Source organism: Spea bombifrons, chromosome 7 (genome assembly GCF_027358695.1).
Source record: "Spea bombifrons isolate aSpeBom1 chromosome 7, aSpeBom1.2.pri, whole genome shotgun sequence".
Taxonomy (NCBI): Eukaryota; Metazoa; Chordata; class Amphibia; order Anura; family Pelobatidae; genus Spea; species Spea bombifrons.
This window is the reverse complement of record NC_071093.1, coordinates 35,449,314-35,469,136: the sequence shown is the minus strand read 5'-3', so window position 1 is coordinate 35,469,136 and position 19,823 is coordinate 35,449,314. Positions and strand designations below refer to the sequence as shown.

The window sequence follows — 19,823 nt, the reverse complement described above, 5'->3', positions numbered from 1 at the left end:
ACGTTGTTCCAGTAGCAATTATTTATCTTCCCGCTGCTTTGGATTCTTGGTGCCTAAGGCAAACTGCTGTTTTGGTGCCAACGTCCCAACTTTGTTTAACAAACAATGTTGTATTAGCACAGCGCTGAGGTTGGAAATCGGCCCTGGCACGTTTAGGACAGCGACCGATAAACATACCTGGGAACCCTCCTGGTTTCCATCGGAGACCCCAGGTGAAGCTCCGCTTCACTGAGCCTCAGGGTCACAGTCTGAAATGTCTGGGCCCCAGGAGGGCCATTTAGGCACGTCGCTCTCGCCACCCATTTTGTACCCCATACAAATGTAAAGCATTTGGGGCTCGCCCTGTACCATCGGTCCCATCCACCAACACCATTGGTCCCCCTGAAGAGGGAGGTCTCCAGGGATCCGGAAAACTCATTTTACATGAAACCAAAATGAATATAAAATGCAATATAACAGCGTGTACATTTCCATTATATATATATATATATTTGCCTATTCTGTGAGATCTTTTTAGAGCACATTTAAGTGTTAAATGCTTAGTAACAATTTACTTTTCAGGCAGAGAATGACAGCTTTCTCAGCATCTGACATATATTAAACAAAGCCACTGGTTAAGCCACAGATGAGATGCAGATTACTGTAATCAACGACGGAAAAGGGAAAAAAAAGATGATCCCAAACCGCAGGAATTGTGTCATCATGATTAAGTCAATGACTAATTTATTAGGCTGTGCTATAGATAACATGCAGATTGACTCCTGTAATAAAGTATTTACATACGGTATATACAGTATATATACAGCATATACATCTCAATTGTGTTAAAATGAGATACAATAAACCATCTGCGGATTTCAACAACAGAATGTACTTACCTGTCTACCATCATTGGGAGGTAACACGGATGATGATGGTCTGCTTCAGGTTAGGTATTAAAGCAAAACATTAAAGCAATATAAATTAACCCTTGAGGGTTTTTTACATTGATTTATATCACAGAGGATATTGTATTTTTTGCAACTGTTGGTATGCAAGGACATGCAAACTTAGCCTGGGGTCAGGGGGGCATTTAATCTTAAAAAGGGCCGGTCAAAATTGGACCGGCTCTCTTGCAGAGGCGGGAACACAGGGCGGTTACATAACACAATGTTTATTATCTACTGTGAAAGTGATTTATGCTCTTAAAAAACTATTTTTTTTCAGTAATTTATCTAAAATGGTCAGTTTGTTTTTTTGCATTGGTTTTCCACAGTGTCATAATGTGTTCTTAAAATATACCTTAAAAATGCATGGTTTTCCCTATTCTTAACAAAAAAATATTGGGGCTGGGACTCAAGCCAGGAGAGGGCTGGGATCTTGGCTCAGGGAGGAACAAGTGGCCCCATATAAATAGCACACATATGTACACACACTTATACAACGTTACACACACATGCTCACACATACTTACACCAATGTACACTTACTTAAACTCATTAGCATACACTTATGCAAACACCCACTCACAACACTTACACATACACACTCCCTCTAACATGCAAACACTTACACACCCACACTAACACAAAAACACTTACACATACACATCTATGCTAACACACAAACATTTACACATACACATCAATGCCTACACACATTTACACATCCATACCAACACACAACCACATCCATGCTAACACACAAACACGTACACATTCATGCTCACACACACAAACACATGAGAGACTCCATCAAAAACACTTTTCTCATATATACATATATATATATATCTTGACTGTTGGCAATCAATAGATATAAACTAGGTAATAACAATAGTCCTTTTACACATCACATATGAAATAGCATCATTGCTTTTTTTTACAAAAAAAACCCCAACATATTTTCATTGCAGTTTGAGCTCTTTGTAGAATTGTCTGGTCTGACATTTATTTTCCCGGCACGTAACTTCCAAACACGTCTCTTGTCTTGAGAAGGACTCAGCATTAATTGCAGCACACATTTTATAGTACCAATAAAATGGGTTTTATGATAGACAGGAGGCTCATATTATTCTTAACCTTGCTTTACTCAACTTCCAGCAGCAAGCAGAAGTATACATGCGTTAGATACACACAAAGTCATATAAGTCCACCAATCAGGACATGTCCATGTTAATAAATGCAGGGATTGCCACAGGAAATCCTTTTTTCTTTGCTGCTCCCAGGAAAAAGATAATTGATGTGAATATTACATCATAATATAAATATTTTATTATTTATTAAATATTTATTAATAGTTTATTAAATATATGCCTTTATTTCTTATTATGTGTCCTAATTGGTTAAATATGTTAATACTTTCCTTACTTTTGTCTATTTTTCCTATTATTTGATTTGCTAGCTTTTTACTTATTGTTCTATGGTATTTTTATTTGTTTTTTGCTGAGTATTTGCACTATATTCACACTTTCCCATTGTTTTTTTTCCTCTTCATCCCAAGGAACATCATGGAGGACTGCAGAAGCCAGAGTGAGAATCTGCTCCAGATCCTCGGCAGGAATGATTTTTTTTTCTTTCCCTTACATTTACCTAAATATAAGTGGTAGACTCCTTTTATTTCCATATAGATCCAATTCAGCTAAAGATTCCAAACACGTTATGTTTTCATTCTCTACAACACAAAATAGTAGAGGTTCAAGAATTGTCAATACAAAAATGCAATTTGGGAATTCTCAGGTTACTTGTTATAAACTGGGGGGAAAAATAGAATTGCCCAGGAATTTTGTCTGGTATTGGGAAAGAGTTGGCATTTTTGGAATTTCTGCCTCAAGAAAGGGATTACCATTCAAGCAGGATACATTCCAGGACTTTCAAATGCTGTTGAAGACTGGAATTCAAGCTATCCTAACAGATCACAGCAACCGAAAACTACACAAAGTGCTTTTCAGATGATTTTAAGAATTTGGGAAATGTTAGGTAGATAGATCTATTTAGGTCCTCTCTGAATTGCCAATTAACAAAAGAATTAAGTACAGATCAAATATGGATGCTGCTGCGGTTGACACATTTCTTCAAGATTGGTCAATGTTAAGAAATTATGTATTCCTCCAATTTACAATGATTTATGTTTTTTTATGTATGATCAGAGCCTAGAAGAAAACAACAGTTTTCATAATAGCTTCTGGGCTGATGCCATCCAGCAACATTCAATTCCAATTGGTCTGGCAATAATTAAACTGATTAACTGACTATGCCTCTGTGACTTATCTCTTGTGAAGGAATATTAGACCCCATAGTGTTACCTTTTCTTCTAGGATGTATCAAAGCTTTCACAAGATTTGACTTTTCCCCAAAGTTTAATAATTCTTAGTTACGTGTAGTCTTTTGTCTGCAAACATATGAGGCAAAAACTTTATCTCTTACGGAACTCTTCTAACCCTCAGTTACTCATTTATTTTCTTAAACCATTTGAACCTGTATCTTCTGCACCTGTTGGGTCTGCTGGATCATGACATTAGCAGACATTGGCACTAGTTGTTCTATTAATCACCTTTCTTCTACTGTTGTTAATTAGTTGTTTATATGTATTCCATTCTCCATTTCAGCATTATATGAGCCTCCTGTCTGTAATAAAATTGGGATGTAAAACATAGATTTTTATTAAAGACAGGAGGCAAATATTATCCCACAACTTGCCCTCCTTTATTGCTTTCTTTTGTTCATGTTTCCTTCAGGGTAGTTCATCTCTGTGGATGTATGGGTCTGCTATGAAGACATTGGATTGATGGTTTCATTTTTCCTATTTCTTCTAAAGGAAAGCCGGTTGCGTTTCTCAGTTTACAAGATGGATGTTTTGCATATTTTCTACTTTTCAATGAACCAAGAGGGATCCTCTGTGGCGACCATTGCATTTATTTATATAGAAATATATTTCCTGGCAATAAATATGTTTATTTAATTAAAATGGCACTTTGTAGGTTGTGAATATAAAAGTAATAAACCGTAACCATAGTCATTGACTGCTCTTGAATTAGTGCCCATTTTTATGTCAGTTATAAGAATGAAACGAATGAAAAGTCCAAATGGGAATCTCACTGTATTTAAGTTTGCTTTCACTGCCATTCCTAACAGAGAGAAGGTGCAATCATCATCTAGCAGAGACGTGACCATAGAAAGCACTGTCATCATCCTCACAATAGGGCTTTGCTCATCTCATCCCCTGAAAGTATAATTCCTATTCCCAAAAAAAGGAGGCACAAAAGAAACAAAAGGTATGTCAGCGTCATTTACACAAAAGAGCCATGATAATACTCGCCTAATTGCGATTTCTTCCAGTGGGTGGGACATCAACTGGATTCTCCCAATAGAACTCTGACAAAGGTTCTATGTGAAGAATATAATATACCTTATCCATTTTTAAGCCCCTGTCATTAGAATGATAAGTACGCTAGAGTCTTTTTATTATTTTGCATACATACTCATTATTCTCCAGTGGATGATTAATAACATGTCAAATTGGGAAAAAAAATGTAGAAACAATTAGAGGTGAATATAACAAAATCCTTACACGTGGCTTCAAAGGTATATTTTGTTTGATAATACTGGCGGTAATTAGCAATTCCTTTTAAATCTTCTCTGACAATTAATTTAGGTTTTTATAAAGATAATTAAGGTACGCATAAAAGACTTGAAGCTATATTAAATGAAGGAAAATTTAACAAACGAGACTGGTTCTAGGAACATAGGCAACAAGGAGCCTTCTTATATATATATATATATATATATATATATATATATACTGTATATAAAATCAATGAGACCAGAGAGCCCACATTATTTTAATAATCAATGTTTCATCTCACTAATTGAGGAATTTCTCACTAATTGAGGAATTCACTAAAAGTTATCTTTGCGTTTTTTTGGTTCTTTTGGTGGAAAAGATTAATATAGGGTACATTAGTGGAAAATTACCACACTTGTTTGAGAGAAGGTAGGGAAATTTTGTACTTAACACTGTTACTTTATATAGTAACCACACATAATCATACCTGGGAACTGTCCAGGTTTCGCCCGGAGACTCCGAATAATCCGGGTTGCAGAAGCTAGGTTCTGACACATTCCCTGCCCACTTTCTTCTTAACTGGGGGTGTGTCCTGGGACATCACCGGGAATGTCTTCTGACGTCGACAGAAACGCCCACCAACATCAGCAGGACCAAGTCCTGGCCACATCCGACAAGGGGGCTGCAACCTAAAAGTCCCACTATGTGTATACCTGGGAACGCCGCAGACGTCAGTGTGCAGTCCTGGCCGCGTCCCGCAAGGGAAGGCTCCGGGTAGCCGGAGCCCAGAAGTTCCCAGGTATGCATAGTGGTCATGGCTAAATGTCGTTCCCCTGCCTGAAGAAAGAGGACACTGACCTGGAAACCCATTAGCACTTCACCGAGAGACCCCAACATGGCCCTGGCACTTTAAAGCCAGTGGCCACTAAATGATGTAATTTTGGCAGAGAGATGGTTATGACAGACTGCATGTTATGTTTCTATGCTGGTGTAGTGTCCCGGGCATATCCAGCTGATGGCCGCACACTGCAACACCCAATCTTTCCCTGAAAAGACTGAACGCGTAAGTATGTTGTCAACCAGCACCCCCAACCCCTCCCCCAGGCATTTTGTCCAGTGTGCCCAGTCTGGCATATTTATGGGACTTATATGGAGTACCTAGAGAAAGTTTACAGTTATGGATATATCACAAATAAAAATTGTAATTTTTTAATTTCGATAACTTAATCTAGCCTAAAAAATACATATTTATTGCTACCACTTTTGTTTTGTTTGCTAGAAATATTCCTCCTGGAGATTTAGCAGCGCTAGACACATTGTGATTGGTTTGCAGCAATTTATTTTTCTCACTGTATTGCTGGGTAACTAATACGATGTATGGTCAAATACTGCCCCCTACTGATTAATGTTTACCGGCAGTAAAAACTAAAATTTGTTCTGGTTAACTATAAGATGTTTCCTGCACTATACCTGTTAATCAATGTGGAATTCACACACCCACATACATTATAATGTATATACCGTATTGGCTCGAATATAGGCCGCACTTTTTTCCCCCACTTTAAGTTTTTAAAGTGGGGGTGCGGCCTATATTCGGGGTCTAGCGCCCGACGCCCGGGACATGCAGTCCCGGGCGCCGGGCAGGCAGCGGGGTTAAGATACAGATCCCCCGCAGCGGTGCAGGGGACCTGCATCCTTCTCCCCGATACGCTCAGACAGCCTCCCCTGCCGGCACTTCCCACGGGGGGGGGTGCCGGCACGGGAGGTTATCTAAGCGTTTTACCTCTGCCCACCCCCGACTTACCGGAGCAGACTCCCGGGTGTCTTGCGGGGCCGGCGGGAGACATTTACGCAATACGCAAATGCAACTTCCGGTAACGGTACCGGAAGTTGCATACGCGTATTGCGTAGATGTCCCTCGCCGGCCCTGAAGACACCCGGGAGTCTGCTCCGGTAAGTCGAGGAGGGGGGGCAGAGGAGGACAGCGGCAGCGTATCGCGGGGAGGGAGGAAAGCGGCAGCGTATCGCGGGGAGGGAGGGCAGCGGATCTCGGGGAGGGAGGGCAGCGGATCTCGGGGAGGGCAGCGGATCTCGGGGAGGGAGGGCAGCGGATCTCGGGGAGGGAGGGCAGCGGATCGCGGGGAGGGAGGACAGCGGCAGCGTATCGCGGGGAGGGAGGACAGCGGCAGCGTATCGCGGGGAGGGAGGACAGTGGCAGCGTATCTCGGGGAGGGAGGACAGTGGCAGCATATCTCGGGGGGGAGGACAGTGGCAGCATGTTTTTTTTGGTGCTTTTTTAAAGAAAAAAAACTTTTTCTTTAAAAAAGCACCAAACTTTTAGGGTGCGGCCTATATACGGGGGCGGCCTATATCCGAGCCAATACGGTATATAGTGTGTGTATATATATATATATATATATATATATATATATATATATATATATATATATATACTCTATAATGTATTTTCTGAAGTCTCCTGGCCGTCTTAATCTGTTTTTTTTTAGGATTACCCATATTTTTATATGATTTTGTCTTTATGTATATATTAAAATGTATAAAACGGTTAAAATTTTATATTCCCATTATCCTGTCATCTCTCTCAATCTAGAGCCCCCACCACAATATCCTCATTATTGCTCTGTAACTTCTGTTAACACGCTTGTTGTCAGGGTGTTATTTGGAGCTGCTAAACTTTTCATTCTACTATCTTACTTGCTATTTCTCATTTTTTGGGCTCAGACTCACACGTAACGGTATATCAATCAAAACATACCGGTAGAAAAAGCACTAATTGGGAGTCGTAGATATAACGACAGCCCTGTAGAATAGTCAGTTCCAGACGGTGTGATGCTTACAATCCGCCCCTTCATCCTGAGATTGGGGCAAAAACCCTGACAGTTGCCAGGTATGGTTATATGGGTCCAGGAGAGAGATGTATGTTATTAAAACTATATATATACATTACTATATATTACTATATATTTCCTCAAGAGCAGGGCCCTTTCCACCTAATGTATCGGTTTGTCTTAGTCTGTCAATTCTCGTCTTGTCATACCCCTTTAATTTATGTATTGTATTAAGCGCTGCGTAAACTGTTGGCGCTATATAAATAAACGATAATAATAATCATATTATATCTTAGATACATAATATATACATATATATATATATACATATATACATAATACTGTTGAGCAGTACCAAAAGCACAGCAATGGCCTCCTCTAGCACTGCAGATAAAGTAAACTGAGATAAGACCAGAGTTTTGTCAATGCTTACCTGCATTACTGTATAAAGGAGGAAAATATATTTTTCTTTCAGGGGTCTTCCCCTTTGATGACACAAAGTGTAATTACGCCGCCTGCCACTGGGGTCGCTTTAGACTATCCAAACCTAGACTCCTGTTTCGCCAATTAGTCTCCATGATTTTTACCTCTGGGGATTTAGTCTCTATGATATGTTCCGCTAGTCGCTAAACTCGTTGGTTTTAGGATGCTGTTTCCGGGTTATAGGTTTTACAGATGGCTCCTCTCCTGGAGCATGAAAACCAGATATTTTTGGATTTGTTTCACGAGGATGGGCTGGTGATCACTGCCCGAGGTCTGGGCATCGATAGGATTCTGCAGAACTTCCTCAAGCTGTACTGTGACCCGGGAAACCTGGTGCTGGTACTGAACACGAACACAGCAGAGGAGGTAGTCAGAGCTGTCACTCTGTTCTTTGTAAACATTCAGCTGTGAAGTTACTGATTAATGCATTCATTTTTTATTTAAAGCTATACAATGATTTATAAATTTACTTTCATTTCTTTATAAACTATTTTAATTTATATATTCACAGTTGCACAGCAGTTTATGTTGCCTATAGATAGCATTAAAATCTGAATATTCTTTTTCTCCCCTGCATGCTGCAGCAGTTTCTAGGTAAGGATAGGCGGGGAGAATAAATTGTCTTCCTGTGCAGAGAGGAGGAGCTGGTATTTCCTTTTGATGTGTGTTGCTTAAGAGTATCAATTATAGGCAGGCAGGTAGATAATAAAAAAAGTTCCCAAAGTATTGTAGATCACTTTCCAGATGTGCTTTAACTGCTCAGCATGTTCCCTGGCATAGGTTAATGTTGGGTGTCAGGATTGCTAAGGCTAATAGGAGTAGTAATCCATCAACAACTTGATAATTACTCTTCAGCATACTTTATTACAGTGACATGTTTTATTAGATTAGAACACTTCCTGTGTGACAGAGCATATCATTAAAATGCTAATATTATCATGTTTGCTTATATCTCAGTCTTTTGGGCAACTTTCTACTTGCCGTTTAATCGCTATTTCAGCGTGGCTTTTAAAGGGACAGGCTTTTCCACGTTTTTGTATGCTTCCAGTTGTTCCACCCATACCGCAGGGTTCCCCAGTTAACAGTGATGCAACTTGTCTACGCCAGTATGATGCTACCCTGCTTTACCGGATAATAAGCTCTTTTGGTGTGATGGTAATGTTTACATTCTCTACAGGGTTTCATAGAAACCTTTTGCCTATTCGAAAGACCAGCGCTGTCCAATTAACATAATTTAACTTTTAATAATGAAGTTTAAGCTTTACCCATATATTGTATGTTTTTTTGATTTTCAGTTTTCATCTCCTATGTTTCCCAGTGCAGGGAGATTCATTTTTCTGTAACTTGCCTACATTAGCGTGCATCAATGGGACAAAGCCTGCATGATCAGCTATTTCCCTGTGCTATTCCCATTTAGGTTTTCTTCTAGTTGCCAGAATATACCTGCATGGTTGTAAACGGCATCTAGTGGCAAAGGGTTGTGTGCTATGTGCTGAAATAACATAGAACCTTTCATACTTTTTATTTATATTGATGTTTTTTATCTGTAACAACCAACTTTTTTAGGACTATTGATCTGCGAAATTGAGGTCTACCATTGATATTGCTTCCTTATTTATATTATAAATTATATTGTGTTACAAAGGTATATTTTTTTCTTTTAAAGGAATATCTAACAGAACAGCTCCGTGCAGAAGGAGTTACCCATCTGCCGCGGATTATCACCAATGAGATTGTTAGCAGTGAACGCTATGGTGTCTATACACAAGGTGGTGTGTTGTTTGTTACCAGTCGCATTCTTGTGGTGGATTTTCTTACTGACAGAATACCCGCTAACTTAATAACTGGTAAGTAATGGTTCTGTATATTGTCTCCCAGTTTGATTTGAAGAAAAATATCTGGCAGAACACATAGAGCCGTTTATTCCAAGGCACAACTAGAGTAAATTTTTGGCAGCTAATTTTAAAAAGTATTTGTTGCAGAAATCATTGGCAAATGTATTTTGCTGGCTCCAAAATCAGCACTTTTCATTGAAATGTCATTCATTCAATGGAACAGTAATTTCAGTCTAATTTAGTCCTTAATGCAATTACATTAAGTCAGTATGTTCCTTAAGCACCTTTTAGAGGCTGTGGTGGTACCCGCCAAGAGGTGATCAGCAGCCACCAATCAACGAGAACAAAGAAAAAGACATTGCTTTACGCTTACGCTCGCCTTTGATTTCAAAATATCAGTAAAGCTATGGTGCTATGCATTCTTGGTTTTCAGTCTATATTTGCCAACAGATCAGCAAATTGTGCATTATTTTAAGTACTCTAATGTGAACCTGCACAAATGTGCTTTTTAGCTTCTGAGCCATTACAGTATTGCATTTTCCTTTATAGGGAAATAAAATCTTACCAAAGTATATTTGTTTTACGCGGACACTGTGCTCAGATTTAACCTAGACATGAGCAGTGAAGCATATGTGTTTTCTAAAATATATTCTGGTTAAACTTCGGAATAATAATTTAAGGTTAAATGCCTTTAACTGGATTTCATAATTTTACATGGATCGTAAATATGAGTCGTCATTGTGTGTAGAAATTCTATAGGCTTATTAAATGCATACGAATGTGTATACTGTGGTAATCCTCATATAACTTTTATTGTCTAGCTGTGGTTTGGGGAAAAAATTCTCAAGCTAAAGCATCACTCGTTGTGAGTGTTGGGACAGCCGCTAGATGTCAGCACCACATTGCGGGATTCTTCATTCTTAACCCCTTTGTGCACTGCTGATAGCCGGCAAATCAAATATAAAATTCCGACTGGAAAGCAAAATGGCAAGACAACTGCTGGCATGAAAACAAGGTCTCAAATTCAAATCTGAGTAATTGCTTTGGGGAGATTATTTGTGTGAAATGAGCTGTTTATTTATAATCTGTGAACTGGTACATTGTGTTTTTATGCACGATATACCCTGATTAGATGTTCGTTCTTCATGCAGTGATGCAGTCACTTTGGTGGAAGGAATGTTTTGGGGGGGATTTCTCCTGTTTCTATGTAAAACATGTATCAGTCACTCTACGTCGATGCGAAGATAAGCAAGTTGAATTGTCATCTATACTAATGGCATGAACAAGATCCACTGGGATCATAAGCGACCTTTTTTTTTTTTTTTTATATTTTATTTTCTAATCACAGAGAAACTGCCTATTGCTCGCAGACCTCCTGAGCCCAGTTTGCCTGTACAGTCTTGTCTCATTCTGAAAATGCAGGGAGCAATTAATTGCCGTGTGACAATGTCAGGGACAAGAAAAAGCTTAACTCAGTGTTTTATATTCTTAACCCTTCAGAGGAAAGGATACCAGGTCTGTTTGTTTGCTTAATATATTTCAGAGCTATACTGGAACAATAACCTTTTTTTATGATTTTAGGTATCCTTGTGTATAAAGCCCACAAAATCATAGAATCCTGTCAAGAAGCATTTATCCTGCGCTTATACAGACAGAAGAACAAGCAAGGTTTCATCAAAGCCTTCACGGACAACCCAACTGCTTTCCACACAGGCTTCTCCAAAGTGGAGAGAGTAATGAGAAACCTTTTTGTAAGAAAGCTTTATCTGTGGCCAAGGTACACACATTGCATAATGTTCATCGTGTGCTTTTAATTTTTATTTTTTACAAACCGTGAACAGGACATAGATTCTTTGAACCTTTTTTTTTAATTAAGGTTACATGTTTAAGAAAAGGTACCAGACTCGGTACTTTCACTTGAAGGTTTGTGTTTGGTATTTTATAAGGTGCCCTGTATTTACAAGTATTGTGTAGTGTTAGTTTAACATGATACAGAGACTTCTCTGCTGTCTTAATCTTTACTTCCAAAGATGTAGTTCTGGGCTGTCCAGCTCAGTCCTCGGGGACAGTCTCCTGCCAGAGCTAAGTGGAATTTCTCTAATTAATATGTAATCAAACAATTAGCCTAGTGCATCATTTAACAATGTGTTATGTATCAGTTTGAAACATATTGTGTTTGGAATCCTGGAGGACTGGAGTTGGATGGTGCATTAACTCTGTGACACAACAAAGATTTACTACATGTACTGCAACTTTATATACATTTGCAGACAAAATTTCAGGGGTCAACCCATTTTGTTTTGGACCTATAATATGATACCAGATCATATTATTTTCATATATATTACCCAATCTGGTGCCTGGGGTTTGACGAGGCTTCCCATACATTGACATGTGTTTACACACTCTGCAATGTGATATTGATCCCTAGAGCTTTGCCACAGGTGGATTTTTTCACAATGCATGACTGGCAATGCTTCCATTTTTCTCTTAATTGTATGAATGTTATTTAGTTTCTATATTTTATGTTTTATAAAATCTCCTTTTAAAGTATGGCAGATTATTTTAGCAATTTGGTTTGCAGTGTTTGTGTCTGAAATAAATAAAAATGGCTTTCTTGGCAAGTAATGCAGAAACTGTTGTAAACCTTCATACCACAAATGGATTCAGTAACTTCATTTGATTTCACTAAAGTAGTCTTTATGCCCCCTTAAAGTATGTCAACCTTAATAATGGAAATCCTTTGATCATCTGATTAGCCCGTGTTCCTCATCTTCTTTCCTGTGTACTTGAAGAATCCATGGCACAGAAAAGAACTGATGCGATGCCAGCTCGCAGTTTTTCTGGGCACTTTAGCTGTGTTTGTGCTCTGTATTACAGTAAAACTGACCAAAATTGGTGTGTGTGTGTGTGTGTGTGTATATATATATATATATATTTATTATATTTAAAAATTGAGTGATACTGCTTAAAAGCACTAAGGTAAACTATCACTTTCACTGTTCATATTAGTTTCAAAGCATAGTCTAGTTTAGTTTGGCAAACACGCTCACTCTATAGATTTGCGTAGTGATTAGTGAATCAGGAAGAGACATAATTTGCGTCTAATCAATAAATCTTCAACCATAGTAACATTAAAAACTTGAAGAATGTCTAGTGGGGTACAACTAAGAACATTTAGTGGTTTAAGGTCTAGAACAACTAGTATAAATCTATTTTTCCCTCCATAGGTTCCATGTATCTGTGAACTCTTTCTTAGAGAAGCATAAGCCGGAAGTTGTGGAATTGCATGTCTCCATGACCCCTGCGATGATTGCCATCCAAGCATCCATACTGGATATAATGAATGCTTGTCTGAAAGAACTCAAGCGTTACAACCCAGCTCTAGAGGTGGAGGATCTGTCTTTGGAAAACGCTATTGGAAAAGCGTTTGACAAGGTGCTTTTTTTTGTACCTTATATATTTTGGTCCATGCTACTTTAACTTCTTCACTGTTTGTAATGTAGCAGGTACATCACAAAAATGCTTCTTAGGCAACCAGTGCTGTACATCATGAATTAAATCAGTTTTGCACAATGATAGTGATAAACCAGTTGCCAAGACACGATTTTATCAGTTGTATCAGATACATTTCTTTTCAACCCACTCCTGGTCACTACAATCTGCAAATAATAATATATTGCTGACCTTTTCCTTTTTAAGCTTGCGGTATAAAATACTACTTTCTTTCCATAGACTATCCGACATTACCTGGATCCTCTTTGGCACCAGCTGGGAGCCAAGACGAAGTCCTTGGTGCAGGACTTGAAAATCCTTCGAACTCTTTTACAGTATCTTTCCCAATACGACTGTGTAACTTTTTTGAACCTGCTAGAGTCAATGAGGGCAAGCGAGAAGGCATTTGGACAGAATTCAGGTAAACATGTGAATTTCACTTATTATTATTCTCTTTTATTTATATAGCGCCAACAATTTACGCAGCGCTTACTTAAAATCGTTGTCAGTTGTGTACTTAACTTTCATATTAGAATCTCTATCCAACTTGGGCCAAAACATTACAAACCTATGACAATGTAAAAAATACTTTGAGAAGTCTTGTATTAAAAAATAATTAATCACCATCAAAGTAGCATTTATTTAATTCGGATCTGTCCCTTTTTTTCCAAATGCATTTTACATTTCTTTACACTCTTAAACCTAAAAGTGTTTATAAATTAAAATATTAGATACAGAATTTGTGTGCCTATTCCTCTCCTCATTTCTTCAAGATATTTTTAAGTTGGTTGGTTCAGACAGCCTGTGTAGGGTTGGGTTATGAGAAGCGAGAGCGCATCGGGAAAGGAAATTGGTTTGATACTAAAGATCAAAAAAATTGCACTCTGTGATTTTCAGAAACGTACATTTATTTTAGGTTAAGACATCTGGTATTTTGTTTTAGGCTGGCTGTTTCTTGACTCAAGTACATCAATGTTTGTCCATGCTCGAGGCAGAGTTTACCGTATTCCAGATTCTAAAGAAACCAAGAAGACAAAAATGTCTGATTCCACTGGTAACCAAGGTACAGTTTAAGTAATTTAAGTTGACTGTACCAGGTTTCTCAAGAAAAACTGGCACTGAGACTGTGGTGGGCAGATTACCTGTTGTCCCCGAGTTCCTTCAATGTGGCCCTTGGGATCGTAGAAGGACTAAAATGTGCTAAAATGATTTGGGGAAGAAATACATCTATGTATAGGACACAAAATGGGAGCTTGAAGGAAAGGTTTTAACTAGAACTTTCCAGGATCCAGCACATATTCTCTAGTCCTTTTTTTTTAAGGTGTTTATCACTGTTTTATGTTGCTTGTTGCTGTTGATTTGGCTCTGGTAGCCTTTGTAAGTCTTGAGGAAAAGGGGTATAATTTTAAAAGAATATCAAAATATTTTTGGAAACCTATTTTTAATCCAATGCTAGTAATAGAAAGGGAAACTCTTACCTTTTTTGTTTTTAATTCTAAACTTTGGTTAGATCGGGTTCACATTTATACCCTGTAATACATGAAAAAAAATAGTTCATAAAACTTCTTAAAATAGTTCTTGTAATCAAATGCAGTCTTGCTTGATGTTCGATCAACTGGAAAAATAAATTTAAATGACATTTTGCTATTTTTTATGTTAGATGGGAAAAAAGAATTGGTGCTAGAAAGCAATCCTAAGTGGGAAGCGTTGAGTGAAGTTCTGAAGGAGATTGAAACCGAGAACAAGAACTGTGATGATCTTGGAGGTCCAGGTGAGAGCCTTGGTGTTTGCGCTGTAAACCTTATCACATCGGTAAATCCTTCCTTGACGTATACTTAGAAGACTCTGTTGGACTTTCGGTATCTAGGGTTTCTAGTGGTGTTTATGTGAAATACCCCACATCTTACAGAAAGAAATTAAACTTTGTTTCATCGATGACTGAAGATTGGCCAAAACTGCCCTTTTAAGTGGAGATGATAATGCTGTTTATTCGCTAACAGTGGTTTCTAAGTTTCCTTTTTGGCTTCTTTTGTAGCTGCGATTTTCTTAGTTTATTTTAGAAAAAAAAACCCTGTTAAAGTTTATCTCTAAAATGTGTGACATCTGGCACCCACAAGCTGTTAAATGAGAAGATGTATTTTTAGCATTAACCTGACAGTGTTAGAAGATCAAATTCCAGCCTCTTACGGGCTCGCTTTCAAGAGGAGTTTTGTATTGTTTGTGTGAACATCACTTATCAGGCTATGATTGAGGTTAAACAAAGACTTTATGTAATTACACTGTAAGGATTACTTCAGTGATGTTAAAATAAAGCCATGAAAAACGCAATATCAATTGGACACATTTTGTACTGGGATATTGCGTTCTTAAAAAGTGAGGTGTTTTTTTGGGGGGGAGGGGTTGTAATCTTGTGTATTAATGCCTGGAACAAGATCCACAAGTCAGGGAAAAACATTACTCATCCCAAAAGGAGAACCAGTCCTCCTACAAAATATTATTTATATTGCTACAAAATTACATGCATATACTGTAGATTCCTTTTGGATTTTAGGATTGTCAAGTCAGTGAGAACATAAGCAGAGTAGAGATCCATCACTCGTATAAAGAGCCTGATACATATAAACTGCATGCGTTACTAATAACGCTCACAAAAAGCGATCCCACCTTACTCCACTATATGCTTCTGTTCGTATGGGTCCACAGATTGTTTTAAAATACTCATATTGGTGAATAGAAGTTTTTTTTTGGGGGGGGGTTATATAATAGAATTTTTATCCTTTTAGGGATATTTAAACATTAACCTCGGTTAAATGGAAATCTGTAGCAGAACCTAAAATGTCACTGCTAGATAGACGTGTTTCCAAAGCTGGAACAAGACTGCACATCCACTGGGCACCATAGAACTTTAGACCTAATCACTGCTTTACGCAGGCCAACCTCTTTAGTTATACTTATGATTTTAGAAAGAGAATGAGGTGGTTTTACTAACCTGCCATTGTTTTGGTGTTCCAGGCCGCGTGCTGATTTGTGCCAGTGATGACAGAACTTGTGCACAGCTGAGGGAATACATAGCGGTTGGAGCAGAGGCCCTGTTGATGAGGCTTTACAACAAAACCTTTGGGAAAGATGAAAAGGCTGCTGAAGCGTGGATGAAGACCAGAAAAGCGACCAAATCCAAAGAAGACACCAAGAGTGGGAAAACTCATCGGCCCACGAGGATGAAAGGAGGCACTGCTAAACAGAAGAAAAGTAACAAAAAAAATGAACTCACGTTAACCCAAATGATAGGAAAGGGAGAAAGTGAAGATTTAGGAAAAGAGGATGAACAAGACAAATCTAAAGAAGAAAGTGTTAGTTATGAAAGCAGCATTGAGGAACCCAAATATGAAGACCTCCAGCTAAATTTGCCTTCTGATTCTTATTATGGCATCTTGAAAGAACCCCTTACTGTTATACACCCATTGCAAGGTTGTAGTGACCCCTATGGGCTAACAAGGGTACTGCACGAGGTGGAACCCAGATATGTAGTTCTGTATGACGCAGAACTCAGCTTTGTTCGCCAGTTAGAAATTTACAGAGCAAGTAAACAGAAACCGTTAAGGTAGGTGATTTGTAGTTAATATATGATAAAAAAAAAATACCTGTTTATGAATGTACGTGTGCAACAGATACACAGGTAAATCTGACAGCTGGTATAAAACTATTATGTCTGTCACGTTCTGATTGCCTATATATGTATTTTTGTACATTTTTATAACTCATTGCATAACTTCTGCAGAGTTCAAGGAGAGGAGACAGGCTGGAAGTGTACTTAAATGCGCTAAATTTGACCATCCTATCCATAATATATGGTCGTATAAACAATTTTATTTATGCATTTACTGTAAATACGGCTACAGTAATTAATAACAAGACCAGGTCAAACACTCCTGTTCTGATTGCCAAAACATGTCTACAAGTACGTATTTTAAGGCATTTGTTTTCTACAATAACTACAGCTTTCTACCTTTTTGCGTTTTAGAGTGTATTTTCTTATATATGGAGGGTCCACTGAGGAGCAGCGATATCTCACTGCCCTGAGAAAGGAAAAGGAAGCATTTGAGCAACTCATTAGGTAAAACCAACTAAAATGGATATTTCTCTCGGTTTTTACTAGTTGTCTTATTCAAACTAAACCGATAATTTATTCAGTCCTATTTCTCCCAAATAGCATTTAGGAAGTGCTACCACACCCTTGCTTGTTAAGTACCTTTCCATCTTAATAACGTTTGTACCGTAAACATTTTAAATAAGTAAAACCTTAAAACAGGACTACTGAGGCAGGGATAATTGCTTTCCCTTAACAAGCCGCTACATTTTATAGAAGCAAAGGTTACTTTTTAAGTATCTAATGGAATTTTTTTAAATTAACTTTTGCTTTTCAAGTCATTATTTCCTTTCCAGACCTTGAACTCTTCAAATCCTAAAGTGACCCTGGCTTTCCATCTCCGTTGACCTAGATAATCAATTAGGTCTTCTGTATCACTGTGGGGTGATCATTAGCGAGGCAGCATGTGACTTTTATTTGAAGAGGAAGCCCCATGGAAAAAAGGATGGTTTTATTTCATTTTTCCTACAAACCTCTTATATCTGCAGGGCTGGAGTCTGCTATTGTTTGGGTCACTTCCCCTGCTTACCACACTGAGCTGATTCTCTATGGCAATGTCAATGAAGTCTGTTCCTCCACGCACTTTCAATATTCCAGCTCGGCTTATAAAACTGAGCCATTCTATTGCTTTCAACAATCCAATTGAATTGTGGGATAGCACCCCTGTCACATAAAACAACTAGTAATCCCCTACTCCCTGCCTTGGATTGAGTGTCTGTCTCCATGTACTTGTATGGTATCCAAATTGCACAACTCGGTTTAACTACATGACAATTGTCCTTAGCAATTGAAATTGTTACTTAACGTGCACTTTGATAGGTAGCATTCATTGATGATCATTGATATGCTTTTGCTCTTAACCGTTTTCAGAGAGAAGGCCAGCATGGTCATTCCCGAAGAAAGAGAAGGACGAGATGATACAAATCTAGATCTTCAGAGAGATGTAACCCCTGTTTCAGCTGCAACTGATACAAGGAAAGCAGGTAAAAACTTACTCCTACTTACCAAAAACTTTGAATATTTTACCAACCCATTGATGACGTCTTCTACATGGCTTTCAGTAACAAATGCTAAATTAAACAACTCTATTTTGTTTAGGTGGCCAGAAATCAAATAATGTCCAGCACAATATCATTGTCGACATGCGTGAGTTTCGGAGTGAGCTCCCATCTCTTGTTCATCGGCGCGGCATTGACATAGAACCGGTTACTTTAGAAGTGGGAGATTACATCCTGACCCCAGATATGTGTGTCGAGCGAAAGAGTGTAAGCGACTTAATTGGCTCGCTGAACAACGGACGTCTCTACACCCAGTGCGTATCAATGTGTCGTTATTACAAGAGGCCCATTCTACTAATTGAATTTGACCCCAACAAGCCATTTTCTCTGACATCAAGGAATTCAATTCACCAAGAAATTTCAGTGAATGACATCACATCAAAACTTGCCCTCCTCACTCTTCACTTTCCAAGGCTGCGTATCCTTTGGTGCGCTTCCCCACACGCAACGGCTGAACTGTTTGAGGAGCTTAAGCAAAACCGTCCCCAGCCTGATGCTGCAACAGCAATGGCGATTACTGCTGATTCTGACACGATCCCAGAATCTGAGAAGTATAATCCAGGCCCTCAAGACTTTCTTCTAAAAATGCCAGGAGTCAATGCCAAAAATTGCAGAGCCATCATGAATCATGTAAAGAGCATTGCAGAGCTGACAACTTTATCTCAAGAGAAACTGTCTGAAATTCTCGGAAATTCTAATAATGCAAAGCAACTTTATGATTTTATTCACACATCTTATACGGAGGTTGTGTCTCAGGGGAAAGCAAAAAGGTGATATATTCTAATGTATTTATTTATCCCCATATGAAATATTTTATAAATTTTGTGCTTGTAAAAACACATTGCAACAATAAACTTTAAGTGTAAAGTAAACTAAGTATCTTAAACTGGTTACCAAGTGTCTCTCGTAAGTGACTGCAATGAAAGATCCCCCCCCCCTACCTTTTGGGGGGTCCTAATCCCCATTCATGTTAGGTGCTACATGGGAGAGGGGTGCCTGGGGACCATTCTACCACCTTCCAGGGTCCTTGGGCTGACCTCTGTGTTACCTCGGCTTGCTTTTTTTTTTTGTGTGTGTGTTTTTGCAAGAGCACTCCAGCCATGTGCCTAGAGCAGTGACGGCTATGGGGTCTTGCTCCAAGTCTGGCCATGGTGAGAGTGTACTGGTCGTCTTCATCATACACCATGCATGGTAGTGCTGAAGCACAGGATAAACAGGTTGTTTTCATGGGAGGTCTCCAATTTCCCCAACCAGCCAATTGAGAGCTGCAGCGAACAAATAAGGCTGATCACGTAGTAGGCTAATTGGTCCCAAATACCCAACAGTCCCCAGCAGGTCTTCCTGGTTCCCCCCGTACAGTAAACTCATTGTCATGTTCAAGAAACCAGTTTGAGATGATGTGAGCTTTGACATG

The 19,823-nt window shown here is 38.7% G+C and overlaps 1 protein-coding gene across 1 annotated transcript; it reads left to right on the top strand.

Annotated features, from left to right (window-relative positions):
* Positions 1-8,047: 8,047 nt before the first annotated feature.
* Positions 8,048-19,263, top strand: ERCC4 (ERCC excision repair 4, endonuclease catalytic subunit). The gene is made up of 11 exons (XM_053471556.1): positions 8,048-8,240; positions 9,541-9,721; positions 11,291-11,486; positions 12,940-13,147; positions 13,445-13,625; positions 14,148-14,267; positions 14,865-14,975; positions 16,217-16,805; positions 17,226-17,318; positions 18,222-18,334; positions 18,450-19,263. The coding sequence occupies exons 1-11, from the start codon at positions 8,067-8,069 to the stop codon at positions 19,181-19,183; spliced, it is 2,700 nt and encodes an 899-aa protein (XP_053327531.1). The 5' UTR covers positions 8,048-8,066; the 3' UTR covers positions 19,184-19,263.
* The last annotated feature ends 560 nt before the right edge of the window (positions 19,264-19,823 follow it).